This window comes from Schistocerca cancellata, chromosome 6 (genome assembly GCF_023864275.1).
Source record: "Schistocerca cancellata isolate TAMUIC-IGC-003103 chromosome 6, iqSchCanc2.1, whole genome shotgun sequence".
In the NCBI taxonomy this organism is placed as follows: Eukaryota; Metazoa; Arthropoda; class Insecta; order Orthoptera; family Acrididae; genus Schistocerca; species Schistocerca cancellata.
This window is the reverse complement of record NC_064631.1, coordinates 620,410,098-620,435,200: the sequence shown is the minus strand read 5'-3', so window position 1 is coordinate 620,435,200 and position 25,103 is coordinate 620,410,098. Positions and strand designations below refer to the sequence as shown.

At 42.7% G+C, this 25,103-nt stretch overlaps 1 protein-coding gene across 1 annotated transcript in view; it reads left to right on the top strand.

Moving 5' to 3' along the window:
* Positions 1–25,103, top strand: part of LOC126088455 (protein turtle homolog B-like) — a 451,623-nt gene that overhangs the window by 414,688 nt on the left and 11,832 nt on the right. The window contains exon 5 of the mRNA XM_049906596.1: positions 9,908–10,192. Coding sequence (XP_049762553.1) covers positions 9,908–10,192 — 285 coding nt within the window. The remainder of the gene's footprint in view (positions 1–9,907; positions 10,193–25,103) is intronic.

The window sequence follows — 25,103 nt, the reverse complement described above, 5'->3', positions numbered from 1 at the left end:
ACTAAAAGTCATTAGTTTCTTTACAAAGAAGAGTATCCATATGTGAGCAGCTAAAATGAAATACCGTGTTCTAAAGTTTGTTTGTATTTGCTTATTTAATATACTGAGGTATTTATGTACAAACAAGTATTATATTTGCAAACTGTACGTCACAGACCTGTCACCACACCCTTCTATTTTATACTTCATTTCTGAGCCTACTAACCTTTAACATTTGTGCAACTTACTTTCAAATTAAATACATATTGTATGTACATTATATGCATTGCATAATTAATATTGCTCCATGGTCACATAATTATTTGGTGCATGTTCACAATGATAATACTTATTAGGTGATAACCCTTAAGTATGCACTCTCCAGAACATGAGTTCGTTTAATAGCAAGTAGTCGATATATGCAGATTTAAAAATTATTTATTTTTTGCATGAAATATATTTTAAAGTTTAGGTAAAAGAATTACACGCATGCTACAGTGCCATTAGTAAATATTTGTTTAACTTCACATCCATCCTAAATCATTTTGTTAATTACTTCGCACTGTTATGCACCTGTTGATTGATAGCTGATGAATAGCTACTTTCACATTAATAGCTACAGTTCTATACGTTAGCATTTTCTGGGAATAATTATACTATGTGCATTTTCTTCACTTTCAGTTTGTTTGAACATCACATTTCAGATATATTTCACAGATATTATTTTGAAATTGTCTTTGGAAGTTGTGTTCTCATGATAATACATTCGTTAAGTGAACTTAATCTCGTGGGGATGTGAATTTATCATCTTGAAGTCTTAAGACCTCTAGGTAAGCGTTATTCTTTAAGCAAGGATAAGTGAAGATCCTATATCCTCACATTTCGAAATATGTTTACCACATTACAAAGTTTTTTAATTTTTTTAAAGGATTATTGCTTGGTGTTACCGCACATTTTGTGTTATATTAGTACATCTACAGCAGGTTAATCCACTTGTCGAAATCTGTTTATTACACTTTCACTTTTCTTCCAGTGATTATTGCTCAGCGTTACCCAAATTTAATGTTATGTTAATGCACCTACAGCATGTTAATCCGCTACCAGGATGAAAGACCAATATTTGTCTAATGACAATACGTCATGAATTATTATTTTTATTCTCGTGTCGACGATGCCCTTAGGGTCTCACGTCGATTGGTAACTGGAATCAGAAGTGTGAATCAGTCGCTCGCTATCGCGAAATACAGACGGGTGAGACGTCTGTATTCGGACTTAACCCATCTGTACGGTCAGTCTAACTACTCGCGTCACATTTCCATAGTCTTAAGAGCTACAGTGTAAAGCGGATGAACACTGGGGCGACAAAAGTCACGAGACACCTCTAATATCGTGCCGGACACACTTCTGCCAGGCTGTCTCAATAGCCGTCCGTAACAGCAAAAGTGTCCGCGGCTCGTGGTCTTGCGGAAGCGTTCTCGATTCCCGCGCACGGGGCCCAGGGTAAGATTCCCGGCGGGGTCAGGGATTTTCTCTGCCTCGAGATGACTGGGTGTTCTGTGTCTTTCATCATCATTGACTTGAAAGTCGCCGTAGTGGCGTTAAAGAACTTGTGGAGCGGCGGCCGAACCGCCCCGCGAGGGGTGTCCCGGCCACCAATGACATACGCGCATTATTATTATTATTACAGCAAAAGTGTTGCTAACACGGGATTTTGAGCACGTCTCGATTACGTCTCATAAATGTTCGACTGGATTGGTGTTGGGAGACATGGGTGGTCATATAATTCGCCCGAATTGTCCGGAATTTTCTTCAAACCGATCGCGAAAAGTTGTTGCCCGATGACATGGGGCATTGTCACCCACAAGTCTTGCATTGTTGTTGTGAACATGAAACACATATATGGCGACTAATGACCTCCAAGTCAGTCCTTTCTATGTAAACACAGTCCACACCATTATGGAGCTACCACCAGTTCATCCAGTCCCTTGTTGACAACTTGGGTTCATGGCTTCGTGGGATCTGCGTCTCAATCGAATCCTCACCTCTTAACAATTTAAATTGCGAGTCATCTGACCAGGCCACGGTATTCCAGTCGTCTACGGTCCTACCGTTATAGTAACGAGCCCAGGAGAGAGGCTGAAGGCGAAGACGTGCCCTTAGGAAAGGCACTCACGTCGGCCACCATAGCCCCTAACGGATATGTTCGTCTTAAAGTTCCACAATGATTTCTGCGGCTATTTCACGCGGTATGGTTGTCTGTTAGCGCTGGAAAATCTACAGAAAAGCCCCTGCTCTCCTGTGTAAGTGATGTCCGTGTTGTTTGTGGTGAGAGGTAATGGCCGAAATTTGGTGTTATCTGCACTGTTTTGAGACTGTGGATCTCCGTAACGATTTCCGAAATCGAATGCCTCATGCATCTAGCTCTAAGTACCATCCCGTGATCAAATCGGCTAATTCCGGTCGTGCTGCCATAATTACGTCGGAGAGCTTCTCGTATCACCTGAGCACAAATGGTAGTTCCGTCCATGCTCTGCCCTTTTATACGCGATACTGCCGCCATGTATGTGTGTGCGTATTGCTATCGCATTACTTTTGTCACCTCATTGTATTGTGGTATAACGGGAGACTACTGAGTCTGAGTGTAGTTCAACTGCTTGGAACGAGTAACAAGTTCATTAATTCGCCATAATATCCGTTATCAGTCGAACTGGTCATAATCTGCGACCTAGGTTTAACAGCAAGGAAATGCATACAAGTGGACATTTGGACGTGAAGTGCAGTAATGTAGCTCCGCCGTTAGTTATCCCCTAGTTGACATTTTAATATCCTGTTATAATTTGTACCTCCCACTGGTGTGACCCCCCACCCCTTCCGACCATCAGATAAACTATCCGTTGACGCATTAAGATGTTTCCTGTTGAAACATCCATTGTCATAATCAGTACCGCTGTGGTTCTCTATCTCCTAATTTGGTATTCGATCTTTTCACCTCTTTCTGTACAATATTTCCCAAACTTCTACTGTACGCTCTGTGTAATTATTACCGTAAAGAAAAAGCACCGCTTCAAGAGAAGATTTCATAACATTTAGTTTATATAATGATAGGGATCTCTGCTTACAGGTTGTTCACCTTCTTCCCATGTTATCATTCACAATCACCTCAATGTCCGTAAGTTACGATGCTACAAGTAATAAAACTTGACTGCTAAGACTTTCAACAAGTATCTCTTCTGTTCCGGTTTTCCCACAGTCCATGTTTCACTACCATACAATGCTGTACTCCAGACGTACATCCTCAGAAACTTCTTCCTCTAATTAAGGCCGATATTTGATATTAGTAGACTTCTCTTGGCCAGAAATGCCTTTTTTGCCATAGCGAGTCTGCTTTTGATGTCCTCCTTGCTCCGTCCGTCATTGATTATTTTACTGCCTAGGTAGCAGAATTCCTTAACTTCATTGACTTCGCGATCATCAATCCTGATGTTAAGTTTCTCGCTGTTCTCATTTCTACTACTTCTCATTACCTTCGTCTTTCTCCGATTTACTCTCAAACCATACTGCATACTCATTAGACTGTTCATTCCGTTCAGCATATCATTTAATTCTTCTTCACTTTCACTCAGGATAGCAATGTCATCAGCGAATCGTATCACTGATATCCTTTCACCTTGTATTTTAATTCCACTCCTGAACCTTTCTTTTATTTCCATCATTGCTTCCTCGATGTACAGATTGAAGAGTAGGGGCGAAAGGCTACAGCCTTGTCTTACACCCTTCTTAATACGAGCACTTCGTTCTTGATCGTTCACTCTTATTATTCCCTCTTGGTTGTTGTACATATTGTATATGACCCGTCTCTCCCTATAGCTTACCCCTACTTTTTTCAGAATCTCGAACAGCTTGCACCATTTTATATTGTCGAACGCTTTTTTCAGGTCGACAAATCCTATGAAAGTGTCTTGATTTTTCTTTAGCCTTGCTTCCATTATCAGCCGTAACGTCAGAATTGCCTCTCTCGTCCCTTTCCTTTTCCTAAAGCCAAACTGATCGTCACCTAGTGCATTCTCAACTTTCTTTTCCATTCTTCTGTATATTATTCTTGTAATCAGCTTCGATGCATGAGCTGTTAAGCTGATTGTGCGATAATTCTCGCACTTGTCAGCTCTTGCCGTCTTCGGAATTGTGTGGATGATGCTTTTCCGAAAGTCAGTTGGTATATCGCCACACTGATATATTCTACACACCAACGTGAATAGTCGTTTTGTTGCCGCTTCCCCAATGATTTTAGGAATTCTGATGGAATGTTATCTATCCCTTCTGCCTTATTTGACCGTAAGTCCACCAAAGCTCTTTTAAATTACGATTCTAGTACTGGATCCCCTATCTCTTCTAAATCGACTCCTGTTTCTTCTTCTATCACATCAGACAAATCTTCACCCTCATAGAGGCTTTCATTGTATTCTTTCCACCTATCTGCTCTCTCCTCTGCATTTAACAGTGGAATTCCCGTTGCACTCTTAATGTTATCACCGTTGCTTTTAATGTCACCAAAGGTTGTTTTGACTTTCCTGTATGCTGAGTCTGTCCTTCCGACAATCATATCTTTTTCGATGTCTTCACATTTTTCCTGCAGCCATTTCGTCTTAGCTTCCCTGCACTTCCTATTTATTTCATTCCTCAGCGACTTGTATTTCTGTATTCCTGATTTTCCCGGAACATGTTTGTACTTCCTCCTTTCATCCATCAACTGAAGTATTTCTTCTGTTACCCATGGTTTCTTCGCAGCTACCTTCTTTGTACCTATGTTTTCCTTCCCAACATCTGTGATGGCCATTTTTAGAGATGTCCATTCCTCTTCAACTGTACTGCCTACTGCGCTATTCCTTATTGCTGTATCTATAGCGATAGAGAACTTCTAACGTATCTCGTCATTCCTTAGTATTTCCGTATCCCATTTCTTTGCGTATTGATTCTTCCTGACTAATGTCTTGAACTTCAGCCTACTCTTCATCACTACTATATTGTGATCTGAGTCTATATCTGCTCCTGGGTACGCCTTGCAATCCAGTATCTGATTTCGGAATCTCTGTCTGACCATGATGTAATCTAATTGAAATCTTCCCGTATCTCCTGGCCTTTTCCAAGTATACCTCCTCCTCTTGTGATTCTTGAACAGGGTATTCCCTATTACTAGCTGAAACTTGTTACAGAACTCAATTAGTCTTTCTCCTCTTTCATTCCTTGTCCCAAGCCCATATTCTCCTGTAACCTTTTCTTCTACTCCTTCCCCTACAACTGCATTCCAGTATCCCATGACTATTAGATTTTCGTCCCCTTTTACATACTGCATTACCCTTCCAATATCCTCATACACTTCCTCTATCTGTTCATCTTCAGCTTGCGACGTCGGCATGTATACCTGAACTATCGTTGTCGGTGTTGGTCCGCTGTCGATTCCGCTTAGAACAACCCGGTCACTGAACTGTTCACAGTAACACACCCTCTGCCCTACCTTCCTATTCATAACGAATCCTACACCTGTTATACCATTTTCTGCTGCTGTTGATATTACCCGATACTCATCTGACCAGAAATCCTTGTCTTCCTTCCACTTCACTTCACTGACCCCTACTATATCTAGATTGAGCCTTTCCATTTCCCTTTTCAGAATTTCTAGTTTCCCTACCACGTTCAAGCTTCTGACATTCCACGCCCCGACTCGTAGAATGTTATCCTTTCGTTGATTATTCAATCTTTTCATCATTTTAACCTCCCCCTTGGCAGTCCCCTCCCGGAGATCAGAATGGGGGACTATTCCGGAATCTTTTGCCAATGGAAAGATCATCATGACACGTTCTTCAAATACAGGCCACATGTCCTGTGGATACACGTTACGTGTCTTTAATGCAGTGGTTTCCATTGCCTTCTGCTTCCTCATGTCGTTGATCATTGCTGATTCTTCCGCCTTTAGGGGCAATTTCCCACCCCTAGGACAAGAGAGTGCCCTGAACCTCTACCCGCTCCTCCGCCCTCTTTGACAAAGCCGTTGGCAGAATGAGGCTGACTTCTTATGCCGGAAGTCTTCGGCCGCCAATGCTGATTATTTATCAAAATTTAGGCAGTGGCGGGGATCGAACCCGGGACCGAAGACGTTTTTGATTATGAATCAAAGACGCTACCCCTTTTTTTTCTTATTGTTCATTATTGATCGTTGTGTTTGGTCGTTGCGGACGTCGCAGGACATCCTGTTCAAGTTCGGTGGTTGATCCTTCCACTCAGTTTTTTTATTACAGAGGCCAACCGGCTCTATGACCGAACACGCTGAGCTACCGTGCCGGCTATCCTCTAGACCACGGGTACACACTTCTGCCGTGGTAAGGTGTCATAAATCAATAGCATTCTCTTTTCTGAGGCAAGCTGGTCAACATCTGTTTCATCTGGTTCTGGGTTTCGTGGAGACTGGCACTGGGACGGAGTCGACGTGCGAGCTGCTGCCGCATAAGTTGTATCAGGGACAGATCTGCCAGCCACAGGGGTACCTCATCATCACACAGACAATAAAGAAACAAGCCTCGGAGGGCGGGCATTGTCCTGCTGACAAATGGTGATAAGAGAGGTAACACTTGAGGAAGTAGGGTGCCCGTGACTTACCGCTGTTCCGTCAGAGTTCCCTCAATCACTACCAACTGTGACCCAACACCATACCGTCTGGCTCTCCACATCATGGCATCAGAACCAGTACCGCTGTGTCTCGCCGAAAGTTCGGGAGAATGGGGTCTCTCCCAGGTCGTTACATTACTCGACGCCTATGGCCATCCGAGGCTATCCGGAACCAAGATTCATCGCTAAGCGAATGCGACGCCAGTCATGAGCATCAACACTAATCAGTGACGTCACCACTCCATGCTTAGCCGATTGTGCTGTGGTGTTAGTGACAGTCTGTGCATCGTATGGTAGTACTGTAGTGCGCCTGCTGCTAGTCAAAGCTGTATGGGATACAGGGAGCCCGTTACTTTCTCTCAGATGGCTCGCACAGATGTGAAGAGATTACGATACGCTTGGTGCACAATACAGCGATCTTCCCTTTTGACTGTCATACGTGGGCGACTGGAACCTTGACGAGTATCCCTCGTCCATTGTATGTGCGTCTATGAAGTTACACTAATTTCCGACCACGTCTTCTGGGTGCTTCACTTTTATCGTCGGACAGAGTATTGGCTGGTGGAGCAACTTTGAGACTCACTGAGCCTCGCAGACAGTTGCCTACATTGCTGACGATGCTTAACTTTTAGATTCGTTTTAGTTATACAGTTCTATTAGTAACAGTAAAATGGCTTCAAGTACCAGGATCATGTGTAAATATACTACTCACAACACTAGGTTTTCCAACCAGCACCAGACGATAGCGCTCTGCTTCAAAGCTCGAAGTCCTTTCAGGTTTCGACTTCCCTTACGAGTGATTTCATCTGTTCATCTTGCAATGTGAGCAGCTGAAGAAGTAAAGTTTCCACTGTCACAGATTTCATAGTATTTTCTCTACAGAGAATGTGCGTCGTGTTGCCAAGAATTTGAACCTTTCGTTGATTTAGATTTTATTACATTCTTTAAGACAACTCCCTGATATTGGTAGCACAATGTTGCCATTTCCTTCCAGAATATGTTAGAGTACTTTTGTGCTTCTGTCTTCTCAGAATTTAAGTCAAGTTCAAGGCACCAGAGAGGCTGCTGTCGTATTCATTATTTTTTCTGATTTCAACTACATCGCAAGGGTAACGAGAGGGAATGACTGTAAGCGGTATTAAAGTTTTGTCTAATTTTAGACAGATTGCATGTAGGCAAGACAGAGATTTTGTGCATGCTGCAACAGTTTATTCCTCCCACTGTGGATGGTCATCGAAGATTGTGCAAGGAGATTTGTTTTTAAAGCAGTATAGGAGGAACTAACACGAAAATAAGAGGATTTATGTGACCTCTTGCAGTTTAATTTATGAACTATCGTTTTTACCCGTTGTCATACTTATGTGAACGATAGTCATTTGAAATACTAGATGCGACAGCAACAACGTTCCTAGAGCTGGTGCTTGGATGGAACTGAATGTCTCCAGCATATATGTGGTATTTATGGGCATGAAATACAGATTACATATCGCTGAGTTGAGTGGAGCAACGACCGGAACCTGTGGGGCATCATGAAGCACATGTTTCCATTATGACTTCCCCGACAGCAGTTTGACATAAGTTTATGAGATATCAGTTGAGCAACAGTATTATTCTCTTCGAACAGTCCAGTTATTTCTTTTTCGTAAATGGTATATCGCACTCCGATTTTAAGATAAGCTAACTTTTATGTCTCTCCACACAACCCTTGAGAGATTTCAAATTACAATTTTTAAAATGAGTTTTCCATTGTGTGATGCGTGGGATTTGTAATAGGACAGTAATTATATAAGAAAATGAATATTCTACTACCTTGCGAGGTCCGTTATGAAGCGTAACTGGCCAATAATCGACTAATACATTCGACAGTCTACTAAGAACAAATTACAACAAACTATAGGATGTGCTCTGCAAACCAATTCAGAGCCAATGTGACCTTTTCGACTTAAATCATTTAAACACATTTTAACCCTAGTAAGCTGCAGGATGGTACGGTGTGAACCTTCCGAGTTCGCTACAGTTTGCTTCAGAACCAATGCCTCGTTTCCTATCCGTTTGGAGGCACGATGTCACTGTATAGTTATTAACAGATCGGAGGGAAAATGGGGTACGTAGCTGTTCCCCCCGCACTTCGTTCATAAATGGAACAGGCGAATGGTATGTGAAATACTGGAATAATGAAAACTGAATCTGCCTGTTTAGCAAGCGGACCTGGGTTCGATCCCTGGCCGGCATGTACATTTTCTCCGTATGGAGACTGGGTGTTGCTGTCATCATCAATTCATCTTCATTAGCAAGTCGCCCAATGTGGCGTCGTCTGAAATAAGACTAGCACTTGGTAGCCGAACTTCCCCGGATGTGGCCTTAAGCTTATTTTCATTTTTTAATGAAAACCGAACCCAACAGCTGTACTGTAACTCAAATGTCGTTTATTCAAAACACGCTACCAGTCGCGACGCTAAAAGCGTCATATTTAGGCCCCAAGTGAAATGTGCCATACAAGTACGAATCACAGTGATAAAGGCCAACGGATTCTTGAAGTGGAAACACTACAACTTATTAAGCATGTTCAGCCAGAATGTGCCACCAACGAAGTCGAGTGTAGCGGGGCCAACATCAAATGGATTCCGTAACTACCGGTAACAAGCCCACCAATGGTCTAACAGCTGGACTATAATTCTAACGTCGTTTCTTTAAAATATGCTACCAGTTTCGATGCGAAAAGTGTCGGTTTCAGGCCTCAAGCATAATCTTCCATCAGCTTACGAACCTCTATGACAACATGATTGGAGTCTTCAAAAGGAAACAGTACAACGTGTTAGACGTTTTGGGCCAGATGTGCGACCTGAAAAGTAGAGTGCATGTGCTGCACTCGACATTGTTGGTTGTACTTTCTGGCATAACATGTTTACTAAGTTGTACTGTTTCCATCTGAAGACTCCATTGGCCTTTGTCTTTGTGCTTCGTACGTTCATGGAAGACTGGCTTGGGGCCTGAAGATGATGCTTCTTCACGCCGAAACTGGTAACATGTTTTGAATAAACGAAGTTTGAATTAGAATACAGCTGTTGATTTCCATTTCTATTATTCAAGTACTTCATGTCCGCCTACTGTCCCACTGTCCTCAGTGGATTACCAGAGACTTTGATGTGGGGTACGCGATAGTTGTGTCAAACGTATTCTAGCTTGTGTCGCTCTCCATGGGGCGGCTTGCGTGATTCTGACGTGGTGATAGCAAGTGACCTTACTTCTGTACCTTGGCTGTCGACAGAGGCGGTGGCGGAAATTGCCGGAGCTCCGGACCTGCACCTGCGCAGTGGCAGCGAGCTGCGGCTGATCTGCAAGTTGAGGCGGGCCACGGAGGCGCCGGTGTTCGTCTTCTGGTACCACGACGACCGCATGATCAACTACGACGAGGACCGCGGCGTGGCTGTGAGCAAGGGGCGCGGCGGCAGCCAGCTGCTCATCCCGAGGGCGGAGCGCACCGACTCCGGCAACTACACGTGCGCGCCCTCCAACGCGAGGGCCGCCAGCATCACCGTGCACGTGCTCGAAGGTGAGCTAAAGGGGAGCCTGTGTCTCTCAACCAGTTGCCGTGCTCAGCTTGCGTCTCCTTTAACCAGGATAGGCTTCTGGATCTAGTTGCTGACTTGCTGCGTCACATCGATCTACCAGTACCCTTCAAGTGAAAGGGTGTTTGTGTTTTAGTAAATTACTTTTCGTCTACGAACTTCGTTAATTATTTTAATTCCCTTCTGATTTCAGCTTAAAAGTGCTCTACCTTTGTCAAATGGGCACTTGTAACGGTTTTTGTTCTACGCAGCTTCTAATGTTTCCTCAGTTCTGTCGTCACTGATTTACATCTGCATCTACATATACAACTTGCAAGCCATCATACCGTACGTGGTGGAAGGTACCATGTACCACAACTAATAGTTGCCCTTTCTGTTCCACTCGAGCCAACCTCTGTGGCGGAGCGGTTCAGTCAGAAACCGCGCTGCTGCTACTGTCGCAGGTTTGAGTCGTGCCTCAGGCATGGATGTGTGTGATGTCCTTAGGTTAGTTGGGGTGAATTATTCCTAAGTCTAGGGGACTGATGACCTCAGTTGTTTCGTCCCATAGTGCATAGAGCCATTTGTACCATTTGAACCAATTTCTGTTCCACTCGCAGTGAGACCAGAGGGAAAAGTAACTGTCTCTATGCCACAGTATGTGCCACAATATCTCGTAACTTATCTGATCGTCGTGGTACCTACGCGAAGTGTGTGTTGACGGCAATAGGATGGTTCTCCAGTCAACTTCAAATGCCGGTTCCCTAAACTTTCTCAGTAGTCTTGAAGCATATCCGTATGCTGGGATAACCTACCGGTAAAAAATGTAGCAGCTCGCCTCTGAATTGCTTCGATGTCCTCTTTCGGTGTGACGTGTGCGGATCCCAAACACTGGAGAAATATTCAAGAGTGGGTCACACTAGCTGCTTTGTGCGGCCACCACACTTTCTTAAAATTCTCCCAAGAAATCGAAATCGATCGATAGCCTTCCCGAGCATAATCCTCTAATGCTCGTACTATTTCATACCGCTTCGCAGCGTTACGCCCAGATGTTTAAACGATGTGACTGTGTCAAGCAGGACACTGCTATGCAGTATCAGAACATTACGGGTTTGTATTTCTTACTCATCCGCATTAACTTACATTTTTCCACATTGAGAGCCAGCTGCCATTCACCACACCAAGTAGATATTTTGTCTATGTCGTCTTCCATCAGCCTAAATTCACTTATCTTCAACACCTTCCTGTACACCTCAGCATCATCAGCAAACAACCGCAGACTGCTGTCCACCCTGTCTGCCAGATCATTTATGTACACAGAAAATAACTGCCCAATCGCACTTCCCTGAGGCAACCCTGATATTACCCTTGTCTATGAAGAACAGACGCTGCCGAAGACAACATACTAGGTTGTATTACTTAAGAGATCTTCTAGCCAGTCACATACCTGGGAGCCTGTTCCGTATCCTCAGTGAACTTCAGCAATATATACGTTCTGTGTCCGCTTCTGCCTCACCGTGGTCAGACTACCTGAGTTGCAGTCCACCCATTTCATTCAGAGCGTTCTCCGAGATATAACAGAGATATCACAGAGAGCAAGTATGTGTCCATTTTGTAGAGCGTTTTCTGCCGTAGCCATTTTCTCAGCGTGTCGCAGGCGCAAACATTGAGTGTTATATACCGTATGAAACAACAAGCTCACAGTTACGAGTGAATGGTATAGCAAACTTGTTGTTTTATTCGATAGCAATAACGGTAACGGTAAAGCCCAACCTAAAATGTTCGCATTTAATGTCATATACGCTGTGAGTTCTGTATCGTTGCTCAAGGGCCTCGTAGCAGTCACATTTTCGCAGAGGGTCTCTGGTTTGTTACTGTGTCCTGCTTTCTCTAAGCTAAATTAAACGCCTTCCGAACAGACCTCAGAAGGCCAGCCAGTGCCGACCGAGCTCTGTGACATCATCAAGTGGTAGGCGTCACTGTTTGTGTATATGGAGAGGCATGAGATCAGCACACTGCCCTTCCGGCTGATGTCAGTTTTCGTGACAAGATCCGTTGCCTCTGAAAGAAGCAGCTCCTCAATTGGCCTCACAAGAGCTGAGCACATTCCGCTCGTCAACAGCGCTCGGCAGACCCAGACGGTCACCCACCCAAGTGTTAGTCACAAGGTCGTTGACGTTCTGTTTCTTCAGGAAGCGAATAATCTTCCCCGTCAATCAGTCACACGACAGGAAAACCGCAAGCTGCAAGCCTCTTGCGCTCTTCTTCGGGTGTGTTTTGCTTTCAGTCTTACCAGAAATACCTGAATTTCTGCGGAACAATTTCCTTAGGAATCTATCATCCTAAGGCTTATCTTCAGTGTAAATAGTATTTGCACTAAGAGCGCCTTCATAATATTCCTCTGCGTTGTGAACTCCTCCATATAGTAAAACGTCGGAACAAAGTTTCCACTACTATTATACTTCCTTGCTCCTCAAGTGAGTATGTAGTGCTGCACTAAAGATCGTAGTGGTGATAACGTTGCCACATAACTTGACGACACCACGTGGTCTAAAAAATTTCGGATTTCGAATGGTTTTGGAAAACACTGCAGAACGTAAATCAGAAATGCCGGACGAAGATTAGTATTGTACTTCTTATGAACAGTTTCTGTATTTAAACCACTTAGTCAGCTCCTATGTTAGCTAATGAAATATATATAATTTTATTCATTATCGGCCCACGGCGTATAATTTATTATAGGTTAAATTCCTGATTTCACCTCGATTCTCGTTAAGTGCGTTCAATCGTAGGTGTATTCAGGAATATGTTTCTTTTCACTAATAAATTATTCAACTGGTCTCAGGAATATATTTTATGTAATGGCTTCGGTACGTTGCTACAGTTGTCTACTTTACATTACTGTTTCCGTACTAAGTTATCTATAACATCCTCAGTAGAGTGTAGTATATATTCCAGGTACATTAATTTTGTATTTCTATTTGTCATATGTTACAGTATGTTCCAGTTTCATTACTGATGCAAATGTTCCATAAGTGTATTCCAGGTTTTATTAATATTCTTTCATCGTCATCGTTCCTCGACTATGGTTACTAATGCCCCATCATTTCGTAATTTAGCAGTCTACTTATTTATTGCTAGATCCTACAGAATCACGTTACCAAACGCATCCAAGGAAAGCATACATATACAATAACTAACATGGTTTTCTATTGTCTTCCTTATCCAATCACTTTCTGTAATCCTGAGTGTTCTTGTATTCACGGTTTAACGGAATTATTTTAAGAATTATTTATACTTTTGTCTGTTGCACTTCACAGTTACGTCACTGATTTGTGTACTATAAGAGATTGTGCCTCCGTTCAGTGTATCAGTTCTTGAAATTGATCAATTCGACTTAGTATGAATAATTCTCCACCTTTTTGAAATATTTGCTTCCTTAGTTGTCTCTCCAACATATTAACTGAAACATTATTGCAATATCACCGTGCCCTAAAGCATTTGCAACAGAAGTTTGAGTCACATTACTGCTCTCTCGATGGTTCCCACTTCATTTCTGCAAATATTTTCACAGCATTATTCACATCAGAGATAAGCGTATTGTCAAGAGTGCCCCAGGAAAATGTGTTCTCTATATACATAAATGATTTGGCGGACAGGGTACGCAGCAGTTGTCTGCTGATGATGGCGTGGTGAACGATAAGATGTCGAATTTGAATGACTGTAGATAGATACAACACTACTTACACAAAATTCCAGTTGGTGTGATGAGTGGCACATAGCCCTAAATGTGGAATAATATAAGTAGGATGAGTAGGAAGAACAAACCTGTAATGTTCGGTTACAGTAATACTAGCGTCCAGCTTGGCACAGCCAAGTCGTTTAATTATCTGGGCGTAACGTTGAAACGTGATATGAGAGGGCATGTGAAAACCGTGGTAGGGATGGCAAATGGTCGACTTCGGGTAATTGGGAGAATTTTAGGGAAGAGAAATTGCATATAGGACGCTGGTGCTACCAATTCTTGAGTACTGCTCGAGTGGAATCCGTATCAGATCAGATTGAAGGTAGACACTGAGGCAATTGTGAGGAGGGCTACTAGGTTTGTTACCGGTAGGTTCGAAAAAACCTAAGTGTTATGAACATGTTTCGGGAACTCAAATGGGAATCCATGGAGGGAAAGCGGCATTCCTTTCGGGAAACACTACTGAGAAAATTTAGAAAACCGGCATCTGAAGCTGACTGAAAAACGACTCTGTTACCGCCAACACACATCGCGCATAATGACGACGAAGACACGAGAAATTAGGGCTCATACGGAGGCGTACGGAGAGTCGTTTTCGCCTCTCTCTTATTTGCGAGTGGAACAGGAGGGAAAATGACAAGTAGTCGTACAGGTTACACTCCGCCACGCACCTTACCGTGGCTTGAGGAATATCTGTTTGGTTGTAGATGTAGAAAAGTACAATGAAATCCTTGTTTTCCTTTTTACTGTCGTTTGTCGTGCTGTGATCGTCACGTAAATATAGTTATATCTAACTTGGAAGATTACATGCTGACGAAACTATTTCCGCTTAAATATTCAGAACAGAAAACGTAATTTATTATTTTGTTGTTGACACATTGGGAGAACTATATATGATGATGAGGTCAGTTGCTATTAAAATTCAGATTGTTGAACAATAACTGAGTATGCTGAGATTGCACTGAAGCTGTCAGTGGAATGGGAAATTTTGTGTACTAGGATTCTTTCAGCCTTTGACATTGTGTTTATTCTTATTCGGAATAGTTTAGTGTATTCTGCCAGTATGTTCGTAGCCCAGAACAGCGACAACAAAAATTTCCGTGATGTTACTTCAGGTTCTTTGTGTAGACTTCTTTTGTGATGTGTAAAATCAGTAAGCAGTTCGAAACCCTCTATTTGTTCAGTCAGTGACCATACTGGAACCGAAACGGGTGATAACAGAGAGAAGGCCGATGTACTGAATTCCGTCTCCCGAAACTGTTTCACTGCTGAAGATCCTAGAACGGTCGCTCTTTTAATTCATCATCCGAATGTGGATATTCCAGATACTGAGATAGCCAACTGCGGAAGAGAAATCCAACTACAGTCGCTTGGAAGTGGAAAGGCATCAGGATCAGCTGAAACACCTGTAAGATACTATAATGATTATGGGAAAGAATTTGTTACCCTTCTAGCAGCAGTTTATCGTGCTGGATGATTGTAATTAACGCGCAGCTACACGCAGATGTCCTGTGTAGGCTACAATATCGTATGGCAGAGAAACTTGGTAGATATCTTAATGCGTTAGTGAAAAATCGATTTACGCTGAGAAAAAATAATTTCAAGTTCGGCCAACAGGCTTAGATCTAGTGTTATGAATGCAAGAAAGACGTGTAGAATTAGCAACCGGACGTGGGCAAAAAACGTCAAACAAATGCTAAAGGCATAATGCGGATTTTATCATCAACCGCCGCTTACACAATTAGCGCAGTACGATCAGTACAAGACGTCAGCTGCATCCGTAAAACGACGTGATCAGCCGTTGCCGGCAGCAGTTTCGGTGCAATATGAGCAACGTGCTCCCGTATACTTTTCCTTCAAATCAGGTAGAGATCGGACGTGTCAATGGTAAACGGGTTCTATTAGATATCCTCAGAGTCAAACGGATTGAGATTAGGTGAACTTGCGAGCCATGCATCTGGGAAACCTATGGAGGTAACCATTCGTGGAAGGTTGCATTAAGCAGATCTTTCAGTGGGCGATCGAGATCTACTTCGCGCTGTTCAAAATGCAGCAATCACGTGCTGTATAAGTAGACCTCGATAACTTGCAGCCATCACGGTACACTTTATAGGCTTCATAAAAGTATTATCTTCAAGGAATAACGGACCGAGAATATAGGTGCTTGTCAATGCACACAGCACAGTCACATATGGCGAATGCAGTGGCTCTTCGTGCACAGCACGGAGTTGAACAGTACCCGAAATTCGGCAGTCCTGTGTATTCACTGCATCCCATAGAGTAAAATGTGCGTCGTCTCCCATTAGAATGTTGCTCCGCGCATGTCTTCACATGTCATGAACTTCGATCCATGCCAGAAACGGAAAAGCAAATTCAGAAGTTTTCTGCCGGTCATTGGGTTTCAGTTGCTGCACCATACGGATGTTGTACTGGCACCAGTGTAAAATACACCGAAAAACTTACCGAACTGTTGGCCACAGGAAGGAAAATTCTCGTGGCACTGCGCGAGAACTATCAGTACTCTGCGGCACGTGCTGCATGGCCAGTTTTAGTAACAGCAACGTAGTGAATAACTTCCACCGTGGCAGGATAACTCCCACTGTGGTAGGACACCTTCTTCTTCCAGATGGCACAACAAGCTCACCCGTGTTTTCGAAATTCATTGCCATATTCGTCACACAATTGGACGAAATCAGGGCTCTCCTTAGACCTTTGAGTCGGCGATACTGTCTGAAATCAGCGCTGTAACTGCTGCCATCTACAGAAAAAAGTTTCACTAAGAGGGCATCGTCTCTCTTCTCGATAGCCATTCCGTCCGCTCGCGTTACGGCTGTAATTCAAACAGTGTACAGCGCCATATCCGCACCTGATGGCTACAACTGGAACAAATTTTTTTCCAGCATAAATCGGTTCCTCATTGACACACCAGCGTAACTACCTAGTTTATCTGTCATACGATAATTCCAGCCCATGCTGGACATCCTTCAATAGCTGCACTTTAATTATAACCGCCCGATACATCGCTGGAATAACAAAGAGTGCCAAGCGACTGTAACAAGGCTCCAGTCATTCTCGAAGAAGGGCCTTATGACAGATGCATATAATTATAGGCCTTTTTCGTGGACGTCAATCTGTCGTCGAATTAAGGAACGTGTTTTATGCTAAAGTATTATGACGTTTTACGGTAACGGAAATCTCATCTGGAAAAATCAACATGGATTCTGCGGGGAGAGGTCTCTGCCGTTCCTCCACAGGAGTCATAGCACTGTAGACAACGGCGCTCATGTTTATTCCTTATTCGTTGACTTCAGGAAGGCACCTGACAGCGTCCCGGTCTGCCAGTTACTGAAAAAAATACGACCTAATCGAATATCGGATCAGACTAGCAAATGGATTCAAGACTTCCTTGCTGATAGAACTCAGCAGGTCTCTCTTAACGGAAATAACCGATTAGCCGATATATGTGAAGGTAATTTCCGGAGTACCCTTAGTAAGTCTGATAGGACCGTTATTGTTGGCAGTGCGTATGAAAGGCCTGATAGAGAACGTGGGAACTTGTTCAGGACTTTTCGCAAATGATGAGGTTGGCTATAAGGAATCAGGAACGACAGAAGATCGTATCGATTCGCAGAACGACCTGCAGAAGATTTGTGAATGGTGCTTCCTCGGGCAGTTGACTCTGAACGTGAATAACTGTAACATACTGGGCATACGAAGGAAAAGAAAGCCGCTACTCTACAGTTACACTATTGATGACAAACTCCTGACACCGTATCTGTTCTAAAATATCAGGGAGTAGCCATCTAGAGCAATCTTAAGCAGAATTACCACATAAATAGTACAAAAGACAAACGGCAGGCAAATTCAGAGGACGAATTTTAAGGAAATGTAAATCATCCATGAAGGATATGCCTTATAAGGCACTTGTTCGACAGATTCTTCAGTTTTGTTCATCAATATTGGATCCTTAATTGGTAGGCCTGGTAGAACAGATACAAAAGATCCAACGAAGAGTAGCGTGTTTGTCACATGATCCTTTATTCGGCGCGAGAGCTTTAGCGAGGTGCTCAAAAAAATCCATTGGCAGACGTCACAAGAGAGGCGTTGTGTATCACGGAGAGATTTACCACCGTAATTTCGAGCTAGCAGTCTCGGGCAGGGCAGAGTCGGACAACATTTTACGTGGACCTCACCAACGATACATCAGGTGAAACGACCACGACAACAATATTATAGAAATTAGAGCTAATACAGAGGCTTACCTACCCCAGTTTTTCCCACGCGCCGTTCGCCAGTGGAAAAGGGTAAGGAGGATCAGTCAGTGGTACCAGAAGTACCTTCCGTCACACACCGTTAAGTGGCTTGCACACTATAATGTACATGTAGATGAAACGTACAGGTAATCTATAACTTTTATCCCAGTGAACTTCCACTTCCTTTGAATTTCGATTTACTATCATCGACTCGTTTTGAAGGAGCCTCAAGATTCAATTACTGAACAGTGGACTCGAACGCTATTTCCTCGTGAGGTACATTGCCTTGACCACCGAATTAAAAAGTGCGTTTTACCACAGTTGTTTTATTTTTAACAGAAGAGAGAGAAAAAGTAATGTGAGAATGTTTTGCCAGGAGCTTCAAAATTTCGGTACAGACTTCCGTTGTAGTACATTCATTTAATTATGTATAGGAGTTTTTCTGAGGTGTTGCTTTCCTTTCATCACTTTCCAATACTTATTCTGTATTCTATGTGAAGCCGTTTTCTCCTGTGGTGTTGGAGATTTTAATCAGCACTCCGCGAACTACTGAGTTTCATCTGCCGCTTCTTTTGTATAACACAGTGCGTTAATCTAAATTGAAGCCATAACTCGTGGAAACGGTACACGCCGATACAGCTCTGTTTTATGTTCCATCGGGATTGTCTCATAAAAAAGGAAAAAAACGCATACATGGCGAACCACCACAGAATGGGACGTTGTAACACTTTACGAGTTAACGTGGCTACGGTTCTGCAACGGACTGAATTCACATTCGGAGAACCACATTTTTCGTTAAATGATGGCTTTAATCTGTTTCCGCTTATTGTAGTGAACACGCCAACACGAGCCAACATTCGCTGTTTCGGACCCTCGTGTAGTGAAAGGTCGTTAAAGTCATATGTTGTCTTGACAATTTCGGCATCTTCCGCTGTTCCACCTTAGAAGTCGTTTCTTGATAAATACGTACTAATAAAAGCTGTTAGTAAAAAATTGCCCTGCGCGACCGCTACGGTCGCAGGTTCGAATCCTGCCTCGGGCATGGATGTGTTTGATGTCTTTAGGTTAGTTAGGTTTAAGTAGTTCTAAGTTCTAGGGGACTGATGACCTCAGATGTTAAGTCCCATGGCGCTTCGGGAGTGCTTAGAGAACCTGTGAAACAGCCTTCATGGTAATCAGGGATGATTCGGCCAATAGGTAGAGGTTATAATTCTGTAAAAACACAAACAACGAAGTAAGTAACGTGCTACGTGTTTTTAGAAAACAGGTAAAAGTGGTGATGGAGTTTTATGATTCCCTTTACAGATGTAACGAGATCACTACTGAACCTTTCGATAACATTCTGTTTGGCTGCATATACAGTTACTCGGTTTAAATAAGGAAAGTGGGGAACCTCCACCTTGTGCCCTGTCTGTGAAAATGGTGACTTCCGGTATCCGGCTTGTGTGCGAAATGTCATCAAACCCGTCCCTAACTGGAAGCGGTTCGATACTGATTACTGAAGAAACTGAGACGATGCAACACACACTGGAAACGATTATTAAGGTAATCACGTTTTAAAAGAAAATAGTTTCACACTGTATAAATTCTTCCAATCCATATGTGGCATACAGCAAACCAGTGCTCAACAGTATTGCTCACAAACAGTCTTGGTTGCAATTTTTTAGATTTTTATTTTTCAACTACGTGTTTCGCCTTATTTAGGCATCTTCAGATTATCTTAATTTGAAAAGTTCTTACTGAGTTTAATGAAGGCGATGTTGGCCTGATATATTCGACGATGCCCTTTGGCTACACTGACTAAAGCATTCTTCTAAGAAATACCAAATTAAGATAATCTGAAGATGCCTAAATAAGGCTAAACGCGTAGTTGAAAAAAAAACCAAACAATTGCAACCAAGACTGTTTTTAACTAAAACTGTTTCACACTGTCTAGGACAATCTTCGCGAAAGGTAGGGCTTCAGCCATCCACAAGAAAAATACTTTTACTCAAACGAAAACAGGCACTGTTAAGAAATTATCATTCAAGTTATGCTTACAGCGTGGCAAACAACGGGCTTTTTATAGCATGAACTCGAAAAACAGAGGTATCTACAACCAAGTTTTGTTAAGGCACTACCGGTTTCGTAACTTATACCCACATCATCAGCTGCATACTTAAGCAACAAGATATAACCAATGATACTGATTGAACCTTTATTCATTAAAGACATACCAGAGCCTTTACCACTTAATTATGAGAATAGATGAAAACACAAATGTAATCACAAAAATGAAAAAGCGGTAAAAAACATAGCGGAGGTTAGAGAACGCGCAACCTCACAGTTATAACCATAATATCCCTAGGGTGGGTTGTCAATGAATGAAATGTTACTATGCCAAGTAACAAAAACGCTAGTACAAACAAAGAGCGTTCCTTTGAAGTTTCTGAGACCCATGTAGGGCTCAACATTCGCGAAGAAGGACATTATTTGTATCAAAGTCTCTCTTCTAAGAAGGAGCCATTCAAATACTCAGTGTATTATAACAGTGGCCGTCATTTTCGAAAAACTGTTCGTTCTCACTTGATAATTCGGTCGTACAGAGAGATCTCGGATCTCTTCTCCAGTACATAAGGAAACTGAAAATGATAGCCCCTATGACCTGCAATTTTTCTTAGAAAGGGAATCTGAATGCAACGTTTTGCATACACGAAAATCAAAGTAATAGAAGGATATGAAATGCACCAGGGTGTTAGTTGCGTTTGGGTAACAACAATCCGTAGGAATGTGAATTTGATTTTTGTTAAGTGGAGCCCCTTTCTTCATCATTAGATTTCGTATACGCGTTCATGTTCGCTTCTCGGCCCTTGCAGTGCCGGCTAAAGCTGTAGTGTCACAAACTGTAGAATTTAATGAGATTAAAGTTGCAACGCTTATCTCTATGTCAGAAATGCCATATTTCTACACTACGGATTACTCTGTCAATGTACGCCCCATTTCACTGTTGTTTACGTTGAAATGATCTCAAGGTTGATTAATAACATCAGGTTTAAGGATCAGATTTTTAGACTTAAATTGGACCTTGTAACAACTAATTCGCGGTAAAATGGTAATTTTCGTCGTCTTTGCTTAAGAGTATTTATCTGTGAAAGGAAGTGATGTTTTATGACTTCGAAAAGTAACATTATAAAAAATTCATCTAGGGAAGCGTAAAGTTTGTGAGGGGGCGGGACATTCTTTGAATTGATTGAAAATGTCTATTTTACTTTTAATTTATTTCAATTTTTTTTTGTTGGCTCGTAGATCTCAAGGGCAGTATGTTCCCAAAGTTTTAATGATAAAACCGTATTTGAAGCGTCTGAAAATAATTAAATATATGAGGCGACATTCCTGCTGTGTCCACTTCTTGAAGCACCATTTCAAAACTAGTTCCCTGAACAACGATTCCATGGATGACGTTCAAACAGACTTCCATGAGGTACATCTAGAAAGTTTTGATATTTATGTAGACTGTCTGTGACTCAGTTCCGTATTTTAGAAACAACGACAAAGCAGTGGCTTTGTTTATGAAGAAGCTATTTATTTTTTGGCTTCTGCTACTAAGAGAGATTTACACAAGTGTTCGATTCTTATATTTCATTGTGGGAACGTAGGGAAGATGAAGGTATTGTAGTGAATGGGCTGTAAGATAGGAATTTTCACTCAAGACGTCATGAGAAAAATAGATCTACAGCGCCCCTCTGCAGCTGAAGAGACAGTAGAAGACCTGGTAAAAGAAAGAAGGCAGAAAACAAAAAAACAGATGAAAAGCCTTTCAGGGAAAAAGACCCTGAGTACAAATCTCGGGCCTTCTGAAGAGGAGATATGGGGAAAATCGTTAGATTGAACTTTAAATTTCTTTTCCTGAAAACTGTCTTTTTAATGTTCATGTACTTTTTTCCGAATAACATTGGAGAATTATGAAATTTTGTAGACTTATTTCCGTAAACCAGTGTATTTGTATTTGATTTGCCTTGGTCCCGAACTGCTTACTCTGTGTTCACAGCTGTCCACATTATCTGATGGAACTTTCGCTATCAGCCACCTGTAACCCGTCCAATATCCTAGGCAAGGTAGGCTTCTTAGACGTTTAGTTGCATAGTCTTGAAGCCTTGATTATACTTACAAAATTATGATCAAAAACTAATAAAATCTTCCTACACGAAATATTCAAGAAACTTCATGAGAGAGGCTTACAAAATACAAAGATATTAAACAGCGAACATTGTGTAGAAATCTCTTACATAGTTCGTGAGAAACAGGTAAATGCATTATTTTTTTTAAAAAATAAGACTTTTAAGTTCGATGAAGGTGTTCAATACACATAATCCAAGGTACTTAACAGTACATGTGTTAATTTCTTGTCCTGAGGGCTCAGTATTCGTTTTCTGCGTATAGGCTTGATGACGCCGTGCTTACTGAGCTAGGGACTGGTAAGTGTTGTCAGTCCCCTTTCACCGTACGCTCTGCATACACTTTAGTGACCACTGTACTGCGAGGCAGTCGAACATTGTGTGTCACTGGGGAATGGGGATTTTGGATTCATCCCTTGCATCGCGAGGATCGTAAAAAACACCCTAACAAACCCCTCAATCTTAAGGTGTGCTCCACGCTGATGAGATGCATGGCTGTTGAGGTGGAACCGTCGTTAGCGGGCAACCTCTGGGGATCCCGCCGCACCTCAGTTACATAAGGCTTACCTAGGCATGCGAGGATCTAAGTGGAGATATTTCCCTGGCTGCTCGTAGGATGCAGATGGATCCCACGAAGTTATCTCCTTCTCCTTCCAGTGGGAAGGGCGGGCTGCTAGTAGGTACTAACATCCAATCAGATAAGAGGGGTCTTGTAGCCAGTCAAAAGTTCCTGGTCCAGCAACACATGCTGGCAGTCTGAATATGCATTGCTTGCAGTTTATAGTCAGTGAGGCGATTATGTAATGGGACAGTGTTGGTGGAAACATCTAGATCCCAACAAGTTAAGAGCCTACAGGAAGTATGGAAACGTGGAAACTGAGCTGTACACAACCTTCAGTAACAGCTAAGGTGTTGTGATGCACAGGTATATGGTGGACATTCCCAAGGAGGAACTGAAGATAGTCGCCTCTGAAGCTATAGTCGATGTGCTGAATATCATGAAGAGGGTGGATGGGGATCTTGCAAAGTCCGGCTCCTTTATCTTGACGTTCGATGGCATGAAACTTCCTGAGCACGTAAAGGCAGGTTTCCTTCGCCTAAGCGTGTGGCTTTAGCCCTAAACCCAATGCGCTGTTTCTAATACCAGTGTTTTGAGTATACTACTTTTGGGTCTAATGGAGAAGCTATCTGTGGAGCATGTGGTAATGCCGCCCACGAAGGTGTCCCTTGTTCGTCTTCGCTGAAGTGTGTGATTTGCTCTGGAGCTCATCGTATCTGCAGTCAGGTCTGCAGCGTGTATCTGGAAGAATGGAAGATACAGGAATTTAAGACTACGAAGCGCATCCCATATATTTAGTCGAAAAAATGCATAAAGTGATACTGCCTCCTAACGTTCATTACCTCCTTCGCTTCGGCTGTTAAACAGCCAGTGCAGAAAACCGATGCTGCTACACAAATGAAGGTGCTAGTATCAGCAGTAGTACCTCCGTTTTTCTATACACTTGTGCTGCTCCAATCATTTTGAAGCCTATCCCTCCAAAAAGAACTTCATAAAAAGCTGTGGTTGCCGACGTTGTGAAGCTCCTTGCCCTTCCAGAGGTTATGTACGCCATCCTTTGCTGCCACAAACAAAGCCACGGCTGTAGCTCCAAAGCCTACCCAGGGAAAAATCAGACGCCATACGTCCACCACGGATGGAAATAGGAAGTAAGCAGCCCGACGATGTTGACGTCATTTTCTCTCACGTCTTTTTCGATTCTTCTGTAACTCCGATGTTGGACTGCGACAATCATCTCGCCACGAGATTGAGCCTCCACCCACTGCAGGCTCCACTCCACTACAGAAAGTCGGGATGAAATTGTTACCCCCATGATAGATTGCTCCAATCATACTGTGGAACTTTAACGGGTTCAAAACACATGTGGAGGAACTGAAACTCCTAGCACAGGAACGCCCCCGCAGCTTGTGTTTGCTGGAAAAACATTTTAAAGCATCTTTTGCCCCTGTTTTGACTGGCTCTTAAGTCTACCCCAAAGACGATCTGAGTGGGGAAAGGGCCAAGGAAGGTCTCGCTTTGTTTTTCGATAACTGACATCACTCCACTGCTCTCCCCCTAGCTACGACCTGCAAGCAGTCGCAAATTCAGTTCATGTTAATGAGGGATTCACAGCTTATTCGGTATACTTACTTCTCCTATTCGGAGACGTCATTTACCATCATGTATTGTGGGCTTTCACAAGCTGCGACATAGTAGCAAATTGAACGGTGCCGCCAACATAGAATAATTTTTCTTTATTTCACGTCTGTGGTCACAAATTTTTTGTCATTAGACTACCGGTTTCGGTCTAATGACCACCTTCAGATCTAAAGATGGTCATTATGGATCGAAACCGGTAGTCTGACGACAAAATATTTGTGACCATAGACGTGAAGTAAAGGAAATTTATTATTTACGGTAGGATCCAATCTCTACATGCTCTTGGGGTCGGGTTTTGAAGAACCACATGACGTCTCACTAGCTGTGAATTCTCAGCAAGGGCATTTCCACCTATTTCTATGCAGCTACTAGGCCATTCTCCGCCATCGACCTCTCTTTCTGCTCCCCAGCCCTCACAGACAGTTCATCAGGAAGTCATTAACGACCTTCATCCCACTGACCACTTCCCACTTCACAATGACCTAATCGACGGGGAATTGCTCTAGCAGAAGCCACCGAAATTGACGTTGTTCAACCGGTTGGATGTGCTCAAACACTACGACAGTT